The sequence below is a fragment of the Hetaerina americana genome, unplaced genomic scaffold (genome assembly GCF_022747635.1).
Source record: "Hetaerina americana unplaced genomic scaffold, ioHetAmer1.1.p SCAF_3, whole genome shotgun sequence".
NCBI lineage: Eukaryota > Metazoa > Arthropoda > Insecta > Odonata > Calopterygidae > Hetaerina > Hetaerina americana.
This window is the reverse complement of record NW_027286874.1, coordinates 624,798-637,500: the sequence shown is the minus strand read 5'-3', so window position 1 is coordinate 637,500 and position 12,703 is coordinate 624,798. Positions and strand designations below refer to the sequence as shown.

At 40.8% G+C, this 12,703-nt stretch overlaps 1 protein-coding gene across 1 annotated transcript in view; it reads right to left on the bottom strand.

The window, feature by feature from the left end:
* Positions 1-160: 160 nt before the first annotated feature.
* LOC139690775 (globin-like) overlaps positions 161-12,703 on the bottom strand; it is a 104,629-nt gene continuing 92,086 nt past the window's right edge. Inside the window, exons 3-4 of the mRNA XM_071588333.1 lie at positions 1,919-2,144; positions 161-688 (exon numbers count right to left, since the gene is read on the bottom strand). Of these exons, the coding sequence (XP_071444434.1) occupies positions 539-688; positions 1,919-2,144 (376 nt within the window). The 3' untranslated portion in view covers positions 161-538. The remainder of the gene's footprint in view (positions 689-1,918; positions 2,145-12,703) is intronic.

Sequence of the window (12,703 nt, the reverse complement as noted above, 5' to 3'; positions counted from 1 at the left end):
ATGTAATATGCAACCTTGAATCATGGTATCGTCAGCTTCACCATTAACCAACTCACACAAACAGCGTACGCAACAATAAAAATAACAGTAATTTGTAAACAAATAACAAGACTAGGAAACACAAAGATAAATGCGTTTGTGTAATTGATGGTAAGCTTGGTCCTTTGAGTAAAAATATATATTTTTGCCCATTTATCAGTTAATTTTACAATTTACATTAATGGGGATTCGTGCTTATAAAATCACAGTAGTAAAATGTAGGACTATTTAAGATGTAAGGCATCGAGTTCTCATTGCTGAAAAACTAAGGACAATAATCCCACGGCGATCATCATTTTGGAGATACATGACCTCCAGGATATGTGTTGAGAGGAGAATTAATGAACTTCGAGGCATCATCCCCCGGCGACGGCCCTGGGAACTGGCCCTCGATCGGAAACATACAAGCGAACGATCGTCACCGCTCAACTGTTCACTCGGGTGCACGCAACATCTGGCTCCACTGACTGAAGAGGTGTGCTCCGCGGGGCGAGGGGGCTCATGTGTTCGTCCCCTCGGGGTCCTTGAGGCCCTCGAAGAGCACGGTGAATGCCGTGGTCAGCGTCTTGTCCCACGCCTCCTCCCCATAGGGCGACAGGTGACTGCCGAGCTTATCCTTCAACAGCTGCAACAGCACTGCCTTCAAATCCTTCGGGAGAAGAAATCACAAGGGTTTACATACTTATTCAATCCGAAGTCATTTTATAGTAACTAAAGTAATTTCGAGGAATGTTATGCAACGCTGATGCGAGTCATGGTAAATGGAATTGAACTTGAAAGAGTGCGAAGTGATGAATATTTAGAAAAAGAGTAATTCCCTCCCGAACGCCTACTGCATCAAGAACGCCGAAATTGAATGTGTAGAGTCTATTAAATACTTAGAGGAGTTATCCTCACTCACGACCTGCCCTCGGTGAAACATATACGGTCAATATGTGGGCAAGCTAATAAAAGTAGGATTTAATAGCAGATAGCTGGGTAATTGTGATGAAAAGGTCAAAAAGAAATGTTATCCTTCGCTGGTTAGGCCTCATTTCTAATGTGCTGCAAGTATTATGTGGGATCCTCACGAAGTTGGATTGATTGCCGAATTGGATGGCGTGCAAGGTAGAGGAGCTAGATTTGTAAAACGTTGTGATGATAAACTATGTAGCGAATCCAAAATATTAAGAGGAGCTAGGTAGGGAATCACTCACGGAGCGTAGGTTAAATTACAGATTGAAGCTCTTGCATATATTTGAAGGACGTCTCTTTAGCAGTGATGTTGATAATGTATTATCCCGTTCGTACTACGATACAAGATATCATAACAATAAAATTAGAAAGACATTGATATATTTCGCCGGTCTTTTTTTAGTCAACTGTAATATCACATCTTAATGCAATCACACAGAAATTATGAGGAATATTTTATAAAGAGTGATGTTACTTTTTTAATCTTATAATTAATTAACCTAAATGTAATTTTATGAAATTTTGTTCGCTTGATGTTTGATACATGCGTTGCATAATTTTGCTTGATCTGACTTCAATGTTGCGTCAGACGGAGCCATTGTAATTTGGAATATGTTCTAATTGAACAAGAAAAAGTTACGGAAGTACAAAAGTTAAAAAAACGGAAGGGATAGAGAGCGAATTTCTTCCACTTTATTAAAAGGAGAAGAATTTCGCTCTCTTTCGGCAATGATAAGCATTAGCAGTAGTTAATTTCGGTATTAGCAACGTGAAGAAGATTAGCGGACCACGAATGAGTGACATTTCGTTTGAAGATTATACACCCGATGTAAGTGACAAAATAATATTAAAATTCCAACCCTCCCACCATTTGTAAAAGTCTTCCCCCCCCTCGGTTGTGGGGGGTGGGGGAAGGTGCGCTTACCAGGAATGCCTTCTCGGGGATGTTCCGTCGACCGTGGTTCTGCCCCAGCTTCTTCAGCATCTCCACGAGGCAGCCTGGGTCATCGAGGTTGTCCACTACGCTGGTCACCGCGTACATGACGCTGTTGGCATGCGCCTGGAACTTCTTGTTCTCGGGCAGGTCATCCAGGGGCGTCGTGGCGAACGCCTTGAATTTCTCCAGGTACTCTGGGTGTTCCTTGAAGAACCTGAGGGAGAGGAGGAAGAGGGCCGTGTCACCATTATAGCGATGATGCATTTTCTCTGCACATGTATAAATTTTTTGGAAAGGAATAAAGTGATACCTAAAATGAGAAGTCTCCTCTATATCGCCGTTCCATGGAATTATCTCTCGTTACACTGAATTAAACTATTGTTCAAGAGTGTTGGCAGCAATGAAAATTAAAGTAAGTAATTTAAGGGTTGTCTTGGTGGAACTTAATCATTACGGAAAGAAGAATTGCTACTATGTTTATTCTACTCAATGCATAGTATAGCCCCTGAAACGATGCTATGTATTGTTTCAGGACACCCGGTTCTTAAGATGCAAGAATTTAGTGGAAAATGTATTATTAGCCCCCTTTTAATACGGTAGGAGAGATCATATCGATGGAAATTAAAGAGATCAATTGTAGAGCAGATATATTTAGGATGCAATTTTACCCACGAACGATGAGGGATCAGAATGAAATTAAGTTTGTCCGACCGCGCTTGGAGGGAAAAGTATTTTGGGTCAGAAGTAGGCTGGTGTGTAATCACCCCCTGCCACACAACCTAACGGTGGATTACAGGGTACTATGTAAATATGTAAGAAGCAAAGTTATAGTTTTTCATTCCAAAGTGAAAATGAAGTGTTTCCTCGGGTAAATTATTGTATAACATTTAAAGAAGACTACTAACCAACTAACTGTAGTAAATATATGTAAAGGATAAAAATCTTGGATTTTCATCATTTTAAATGACAATTTCAGAAGGTATTTGTTCAAAATGGATCTTGGTAGTTCAAGGGTAGAGTGTAGAGACTACTGACCAGAGGGCCCGGATTCGATTCCCAGGGAAAACCTCTGTGGACACCCTCAGCTCCCCCCAAGCTACATGTGGGTCCATAAATACCCGTCCTGACCTAGAGATGGCGGTAGTTATTTGAAAAATATCACTGTATTAGAAAGTTCGAAATCTAGAAAGCATATATTTTAGGTTTGAAGACGCCAAACCGTTTAATATTTGTTTGGCAGCCATCAATAGTGAACGTTTTCAGTGAATTTATAAAAATGGAGAAAATTGCTCATCATTATGCCATACAATTCTTTTATTTGAAAGGCCTCAGCCCAAATTTAAACCTGAACTGGGTTCTCCTTTGAGTGGGTCTGCTCCTTCGTTTACAGTAGTAAAATATTGGGTAGCAGAGATTAAACGAGGTCGTACGAGCTGTCAAGACGAATATCACATTGGTCGACCAAATGAGGTGACGACTCCAGAAACGGTGAAGAAAATCCACAAAATGATACTGGATGATCGTCCACTATAAGTACGCGAGTTAGCAGACAAAATAGGCATTTCAAATAGTGCGGTACATAGCATATTAACTGAGAATTTGGACAGCAAAAAGCTGTGTGCAAGATGAGTGATGGGCTCATACTTGAGCAAGACCAGTGTCGTGAAGATGTTTCAATTGAGTGTTTAGCAAAGTTTCACAGAAATAAAGCAGAATTTTTGCGCAGTTTCATAACCATGGATAAAACATGGATCCATTGATTCAAACCCGAGACAAAAGAACAGTCGAAAAATGGATTCAAATGGAGAACCGTCTCCAAAGAAGGCGAAGACCGTTTCATCTGTATGCAAGGTCATGGCGTTGGTTTTTAGGGATGCGCGTGAGATAATTTTCATTGACTCTCTTGAAAAAAGCTAAACTATCAACGGCGAGTATAATGCGAACTTATTGCAATGTCTAAGCGAATAAACCAAGCAAAATTGGCCGAATTTGGCTAAGAAGAAAGTGTTGTTTCATCAAGACAATGCACCAGTTCACAAATCCGTTATTGCAATGGCCAAAATCCATGAATTATTTAATTGCAACCTTATGCACCCTGTTTTCCAGGTTTAGCCCCCCTCGGATTATTTTCTGTTCTCCAACTGGAAAAAATGGCTCGATGGTCAAAGATTTTCCAACCATGAAGAAGTGATGTCGGCAGTTAACGGCTATTTTGAGGAGCACAGCTACTATCATAAAAAGGGGTATTAAACTTTTGGAACATCGCAGAGAAAAGTGTATAGAGTTGAAAGGAGATTATGTTGAAAAATAAATACATTTTTTCCAAATTTATTTTTGTTTTCTTTTTTGGGTCGGGTACTTCTGGGATTATCCTCGTATATGATTTTTTGGGTGCTAGATCTTCCTGGTAAACCATAACCAGGACATGGAAAAGCACTTGCCCACTTACCCAGTTGTGTGAATATCACATGTCGAATATGGCTTAGTACTGGAAAAACTCTACCATCACCTGCCAAACCGACATAGTGGTTGATTACTGTGTTTATGGTTTTATTTTTCGAATAAAATGATGTTACTATTATCTCTCGCTATGCCCAAACAGGCCCGCTACTACCCTTTCCATCCAGGTCTCTCGTATTTCATTGTCAGTTTATTTTGCGGGCTCTCCATGGCTAGTTTTACCCGCATCTGAATACGTTCGCCAATCTGGAAATGTTCGTGCGAATATTAATAAAGTAAAAGCGGTCATATTAAGCTATAAAGTGAATATATGCTGTTGAAGAAATTACTTTGAAATGGACATGCAAAGAGATTTGAGCCACAAAAAAGGTAAAAATTAATTTAAGCGTAATGAGCGTCCTCAGTTCCACATTCTTGCATACTCGAAACTGTGTTACGTCTCATGTTCGTAAAAATTACCCTTGGTCAATCTTTTCTTGTTGATGCTTTTAATGGAGAAGGCCGTTCAAATTTAAACCCGAGTACTCCAACCGAATACTATTTCTATGTTTAAAAGAAGTGTTTGTTTTGGAATCTAGTCCTCCCATTTTTCTAATAATTGTATTATGTTTATTGTCTCTTCCTTCCTTAGGAAGCGTGGGATTTTTTACGGTTGTATTTATTATTTTTCTTCATTAATGATGTGTCCATCGAACCATGCGACTCGCTGTAGTGTTCTTTATTGAAAGCGTATGCAGATTTTTGGTCTTGATTGATTGTAAATTTAAATTTTATGTCATGGAAATTCTACATGACATTCTCCTTGACGTTAGCTATAGGTTATAAGCATATTGAAACAAATTTTCACGTAACAGAAGGCCTTCTCAGTCAAAATTCGATGGACAGGTCCTCTTATTTAGCGTCACGTGTCATGAAGAGAACTTGTTATGGCGATTGAGTAGCAGCGTGCGTTTCTCCTAGTAAAACTCATTGAACATGCATAATTGATTCCCCTGAAAATGTTCTACGCGGTAACGGATGGTCTTCAGTTGGTAATGTAACGTATATATTTGCAAAAATCACTAGATGGAAGCTTGGTAAATACTACGTTGAAGATCGCAAATTCAATTTACGTGTTTAGTTGTTTGGTGATTGAAATTGATTATAATTAGAGATATGATACAATTTTTCATTGCGAGAAATGGCGTCAGTCGAATAACGTTGAAGCTCATCCGATGGAAACGACAAAACGCCCGCCTAACACTTTCGCTTCTTATTCTCGAGCCTCACAGTTCATGTCTGGGCGTAGATGTCATTAAAGTTGGGATTAGCGAACTCACGTTCGGGTCTTAAAGGATGTCAGGAAAGCTCATCTACATCTACATGATACCCAGCAAACCGCCGCAAGGGTGTGTGAAAAGAGTGCCAGGCCACCACCCGTAAAAGAGAATAAACCGACATGCAAAACTAACAAATCCACCTGACTTGTAAGTCGAACGCCTTTACTGTTCCTGTAATGAATTTGGCTTCTTGCCGTTATGATTTCTGATTGTCAGGGGAAAGAACAAATATTTATCTGCACATTTATATGTACTGGAATCTATGCCCCTCATCTCATCTTTGTCTTCTGACCTATATGAATCATGAGGGGTCATTATTATGCCTCTACTGTTACTGTTAAACTTGTTTGTTCTGAACCATGCCAAAAGACAGTCTCGCTTGTCCTCTTCGCATCGCAAATGGCTCCCAGTCTAATTCCTCTAAAGGCTACATTTGTTCTCGTGCGCAGCAGTGACTCTGCGATCATTTCATAAATGAATCATCGTCAAAGAGGAATTGGCTGAACTCGTCATTTAGTAGTTATTAGTAGTCAACCTTTTAGGATTAATTTTGAATGGGCATAGACTGAGCATGGCTACATTTCTTGACTTTTTCCGACAACCACAACCTGATACCCGCACTATTTTCAATTATATAATATCTCCGTAAATTTCCTTCCTCCCTTCAATCCGTCCTACATGCCTATCCTTTTCCTCCCCCTACCTCGCCTGCCAAACGTTATCCTCTCTTATCACAGTCATCAACATCCCACTACGAATTAATATGCTTTGCATCAATTTATTCTTGATCCCTCGACCCGGGTTCGAATCCCGGTCAAGGCTAATGATTTTTACGCTTTGAAGTAGCTGTATCCTAATCCACATTTAGCGAAAGCCTCCGTTAAAAGTTAGCGTCGCAGCATCTCCCGAAGTTTCTTGACATTAATGGGTTGATGCATTCCTGACTGATTTGCATTCCTATCCCCAGTTTTTCCTACGTGTCTCTTGGTATTTCTTCCACATATACGTTGAACAGCACCGGTGGCAATGGGTAATCCTACCTTAAACCTCTTCCTAACACTGCCCACCCTAACTCCCCGTTCCCCACCCGCACCTGAGCCGTTTGAGACATGTACAGGTTGCGGATTAGCCTCCTTTCACTCCTATCTATTCCTATTTTCTGCAATATACCCATTAGTTTTTCCCAATTCACTCTATAAAACGCCTGTATGATAAAATCTCTCTGAAGGCAATATTAAAAAAATGGTGTCCTACTTTCGTGTCGTAAATGGACATTTATAGAGTGCTTAACCTTAAGAAGAGATCACACGAAAATCAATCGCCTAGACGCAATGTTAAAAATAAAATTAAATCGTAGATAAATGTGCAATTGGTGCTCCAACGAAGGATTCAGTCCTGATTGACGATGAGAGGAGGAAGTGGTGGAGAGATACTTTACGGCAGAAATTGGAGGTGTTCAACATATTCGAAAAATCAGGATTTATTGATGTATTAATTTATAAAATATAAATTTTTAGAAGATTGTTGAATAACTGTGATAAAAAGGTAAAAGGGAAATGTTATATGTTGCTCGTTAGGCCTCATTTAGAGTATGCTGCAAGTACGTTATGGGATCCTCACGAAGATGGATTGATTACCGTATTGGATCACGTGCAGCGTAGAGGAGCTAGATTTGTAAGACTTTATCATGATAAACTTAGTAGCGTATCCAAAATATTAGAGCAGCTAGGCTGGAAATCAGACGTGGAGCGAAGGTTAATATACAGATAAAATCCCTTGCATAAATTGGAAGAACGCCTCTTCAGCAGTGATGTTGAAACTGTATTGTTATCACCATCGTACCACGGTAACTGAAATTATGTCAATAAAATTAGAGAGATTAAGTGTAGAACAGATAGATTTAAGATGTAATTTTTTCCAAAAACTATTAGAGATCAGAACAAAATAACGTTTGTGCGACCGCGCCAGGAGGGAAAGGTACCGTGAGGGAAAGTTGAAAAGCACTTTGAAGAGAGAGTTCAAGAGTACGTGAAACCATTTGGGAGTAAACGGGTGGTACCCGAAATTTCCTACTCGTTTGTTTCTTTATGGCGGGTGTGAACACGCCTTTTGGGTAAAGGGTCGTCTAGTGTGTAATCACCCCATGGTGACCGCTCACAGGTTACTAAATAAATGAATAAAAGACAACACAACACTGATGAGCACCATTCCGCCTCTGCTGTGGAAAATGCAAGTCATTCCTCGCTTGAAGGCGATGAAGGACTCTGCTGCGGAGCACGCCGCGTCATGGATTCATGCCCCACACCGTCCCTCCTCGACCCTGGCGGGCGCGGCATGTAGTATTGTGTTTCTGTATTGCTTACTCCTCTGGCCAGGACTCCGACCCTTCCCCCTTCCTCGTTCTCGCCAACCGCCATCCCCCATGGCATTAGGGACGGGTGAGCGTGATGTCCTCCCGAGGTGGGATGACAATCGACCCATTGTAATTTGGCCCCCCAACCCCCCACCCGCATGCGGTTACACTCCTCCGAGCTTACACCACGGAGTGGGCGCCATCGATATCAGCCGCACATTTTTGGTGGTCCGATTGCCTCAAGTGAAAGTGCGTTTGCCTCCCGACTGAACGACTCTCCAATTCCTACGCTTCACGACTTCACATAGTCTACCAATTGAGCCTTAAACCCTCCGCTTCATTCACTCTCTCTGTTTTTTAGTATTTTAAGTACCCTGCTGGCCAACACTAGTGTGTGTGTCAGGGGTTGAATACGCACCAGACTAATTTTGACCCGAATATTTTTACCCCTATCGCGGTGGGTGCTATTTGAACCACTGTCTTTCGTGGAAAAAATGATGTATCTAATCTACCTGTTACTTATATTTAATCTCTCTAATTTTTTTACATGATCTCTCCTACCTTAGAACGATGGGTGTAATAATACATTTCAACATCAGTGCTAATTCGTGCAAAATACATTTATTTACTTCTTGTGAAAGGTATTTTCACCGAACATCATAAGAACATCGCATTTCTTAATATACTGCATTGGGTTAATTGAGATTTTACGATTGAGGTGAAGCACAAAATATAAATAGTCCTTTAAACTGAGCCATATGTTTTTTTTAACCTCAACGCCTGCAGATAAGTTATCTCCTGAAAATACTCGATGAAAAATTATCTCACATCTGTCTGTATCGAGTATCAGTAATTCCACTTTCTGCAAGATTCAATCATCAAGATATTTGAATGTGTTTTAAGAATTGGGATCGTCATCAAGTGACCCTCGTTTAGCCAATGTTATCACAAATGCTCAATGTCATAAAGAAACGAAAGGTATAACACAGAATCGACATGAAAATTGGGCACAGCCCATGTGATAAATACAGGTATGAGATTCACGGTATCGTATCTTTACAAAGACCTTTATGTTTCAATAAAAGACGAAAGCCTTGTTAACATGCAATCAGATATTCCAAGCGCTTACTGAACGTCCTAGAGATGTGTTTGATACTAGTAATAAGCACAAGTTAGCCTATCTAGAAAGTGTGCTGAACCAAAATGGTCAAAGTAGTAGGGATATAAGGGGAAGAATTGCGTCAGGCAAAGAAGCTTTCACAAGGAGGAGGGAGTTGATAGCAGGGACATTGAGCAAGGATGTTTAGAAAAGACTCGTCAAAACTTTGATATGGAGTATAGTTTTGTACGGCGCGGAAAAATGGTCACTGAATCAGGATGATAGGCGTAGATTGGAGACTTATAAAATAATGTAGATGTGGAAGAGCATGAAGAAGGCGAAGTAGACAGAAAGAAAAGCAAACGAAGCAGTGGGAGGAGAGAGGATTGTTGGGAAAAACGAATTAAAAAGTTATTTCAAACAGATCAAAGGCGGCCACAGGAACAGTTTGCTCCGGCAAACCCACTGGCATCTTCGTATTAAGGCCTCGTTACTTCTGAATCCTTGGTAAGAGTATGATAATGTACTATCTGTGGTAAGTAATAAGGAATTTTCGTGGGGAGGACGGACAAAGGTAAGCACGAATAATTTACGAGGAGTAAAAGTTGAAGAATTTACCTCTAGGATATATTAATGAAAGACTAGATTACTAGAAAAAGGGCATTGGGTCGCGAGCCGCTACAAACTACTCCTTGGATTGATTGCTTAGTCTGATGATAATGATATTTTTTTGCTCTTAGGACGTATATGGTGTCCGTTCATTCCCTATGATCCTGACCCGCTACTTCTGACCTGTCTGGGTGAAACTTTCAGAGTTCGTACAACACCCATACCCAAAGCGGAATTCGGATCCTTTGAATCCCTTGAGTTAGCCCAATACCCCGGTCAATTTCGGATGATATATATCCCAGTAGACCTGCGCCGTTGTGGGTTATGATGAAGTTACCGAGGAGGTCAGTTTTGCTTCCTTTGTATTTGAAACTCTAACAAGGCGCTTTAGGAAAGATGCTTAGTGGCGTTCAAGTCCCGCGCAAGTCAAATTTCGGGTTCCATTTTCATTCAAACTAGTGCATCGCTGCTTTTGATTACTCTCTCCCTAGAAGGTAGCCCTTTGGAATGAAATTATTCGCGATCAAAATGCTTTGTTGATCATCAAACCTATCTCCGTTGAACGACGGGTAATATCGTTTCACGAAATCCAGTTCCTTTGGTTTACGGTGGAAGGGCCGTTTATTGCCTATTGAACGTACTTGGGGGTTGAGAGCAATGCTCTGACGGAACGTAAAACACCGGTATCGCTCATTGGCTCGAAGAATAGCGGGGCGCACGAGCTTCGGCGGATTCGGCAGTCATTCGGTTCACGATTCCCCATCGTCTTTAAATCTCTGCTGACGCGCTCCTTTAACTTGGGGAGATCACAAACGGCACGCGGTACAATGGTTTTCTTCGAGGTTGCAATACTGCCGCAGAGAAGCAGGTGTTGATTAAATTGATTCAGATCGAGTAAATAATGAAGCGGTTTGATTAAGAGTTGTAGGATCAATACTAGTGGAATAATAAAAATAATAAAATTAATGGAAGAATGGAAAAATTAATTGGACCGTTAAGAAAGCTAGCGAAGAGGATTCATGCAGGATGCATTGAAAAAAATCAATGAAGGCAGTGAAAGTGGGTGCGGAGAGAAAAATGAGCAAGTGGAAGAATAGGAGAGGTCGAGGCAGGAATAGGACAAGAACCTCAAATTGAGTAATGGGAGGGATAAAGAAGAAAAAAGCTAAAAAAATGCACGTACAGACCTAAAAAAATGAATTACTCTAATGTTTGTAGCATGAGGTTTAAGGGTTGATTTAGTGTCGCGACAGTGAGGGTTTAGAAGTAGAGCAATGTGCGGTGGCTGGACCCTAAGGGACTCCTGAAATAAAATAATAACGATAAACATTTGTAATATAATAAAGGTGAGAACTAAGAGCAGAAGAAGGGATAACTGTATCGCAGTAATCTTGAGAGAATATGACTTAACTATGAAATTCGTCGAAAAGGGAAACGGGGCGTAAGGAATACAGAGGAAGTCCCAAGAAATTCGATTCATATGCAACAAGTAATAAGAGACGTCAAAGAAAAGAAATGTCAGCGCATATGAAATGTTCAGCCGATGGAAGGAGGACTTGACCGGAGGGATCCAAACGAAACCACTTTTAGCACTGTTGGACATTGACGTTGTGCTGGAGTTTATAAAGCATCCGTTTTCCAAATGAACTAAAGGACGAACCTATCTTTTAATTTAGGAAGTAATAACCGATTTTGCGTCCTTCGTTTCCGAAAAATGTTCCCCGTGATGCGATATAAATGCGCGAGTCAGTTTGGGAAGCACGCGTGTTCCGTCCCACCGAAACGATGCTCACGTGAGTGGCTTGTGGTTTTAATGTATGGAGATCACGTCTCGGAGGAGGTGGTCCATTGAAAGCCCTGTTAGCCCTAACTGAATGCTGTCCGCTGCCGGTGATGGAGGAAAGGGAACGTGCCAGCGCACACAAAAAAATCCTCTCAATTTGAAACATGGCCGCGTGGACATTATATTTGCTCAAACATTCCAAACTTAGCCTTTAATGGGCGTTTAAGCCAAGGAGGGAAAGTGCTGTCCTCGCGGTTTAATTCACAGAAAAAAACTTGGTACTGAGGATCTATTTGCTAAGAGCGTGAATATTTGTTAGTTTACTTTTTGTACCACCGTGTTTCTTTTGGAAATAACTCGTTCATTGATTCGTCCAATTCTCATCGCATTCCTTGAATTGCAAAATCGGGAAAGAGTCCGAAATTAAGTGCTTGACCGGACCGGTTTGACACGGAAGAGAAAATCTCATGCGACGACGACGGACATGAAGGAAATCATTATTTTCTTTCCTTGCGTAATAATGAAAGCGAAGGTGTATTTTCGCCACCGTGATATATGCGCGCCCCGAAAGACTTCATTGGCCAGGTAAAAGCCGAGGGAAATATGACCGGCGTTGAGAGAATGTGGTGGCTCAAAATCTACGGATTGAAAATTTCCCTTCAAGTGCGAATACTGTAGATTTGAGAGATTATGTAATCAATCCTTAAGCTCTCATGGAATCTCTTGTCGAACTCATTGGCAGGCGAGACATAAAAATCTCGTCTCCTTTGCTTTGGACGGTGAGAGAACTACTATAGACTCGATGCAGGATACGGTGGCCTGTTTCATCGTCTTACTTTTTTTACTTACTTAAGTTTCTAGTCCTTCAACCGCTTAAGTTTCAGTGTCAGATTGCCAAATACGCCGAGTAGGCATCTGAATGTGGGGTTCATGCCTTTTATGACTCTGTTCCTTCCCCCCCCCCTGGCTAAAACCTCAGAATAATTTTAATTCGATTCGATCTTGAAAGAGAATTGTATTGTCTTAAATTTTTTGAGATAGATTAAAATAAATGTAATTAACGCAATAAAAACTTTAAGTAGAGGTATTGTAAATAAGCCATCTAGGCATCACGGATGTTCACGACGGTGAAGACGAGACTTTGACTGCT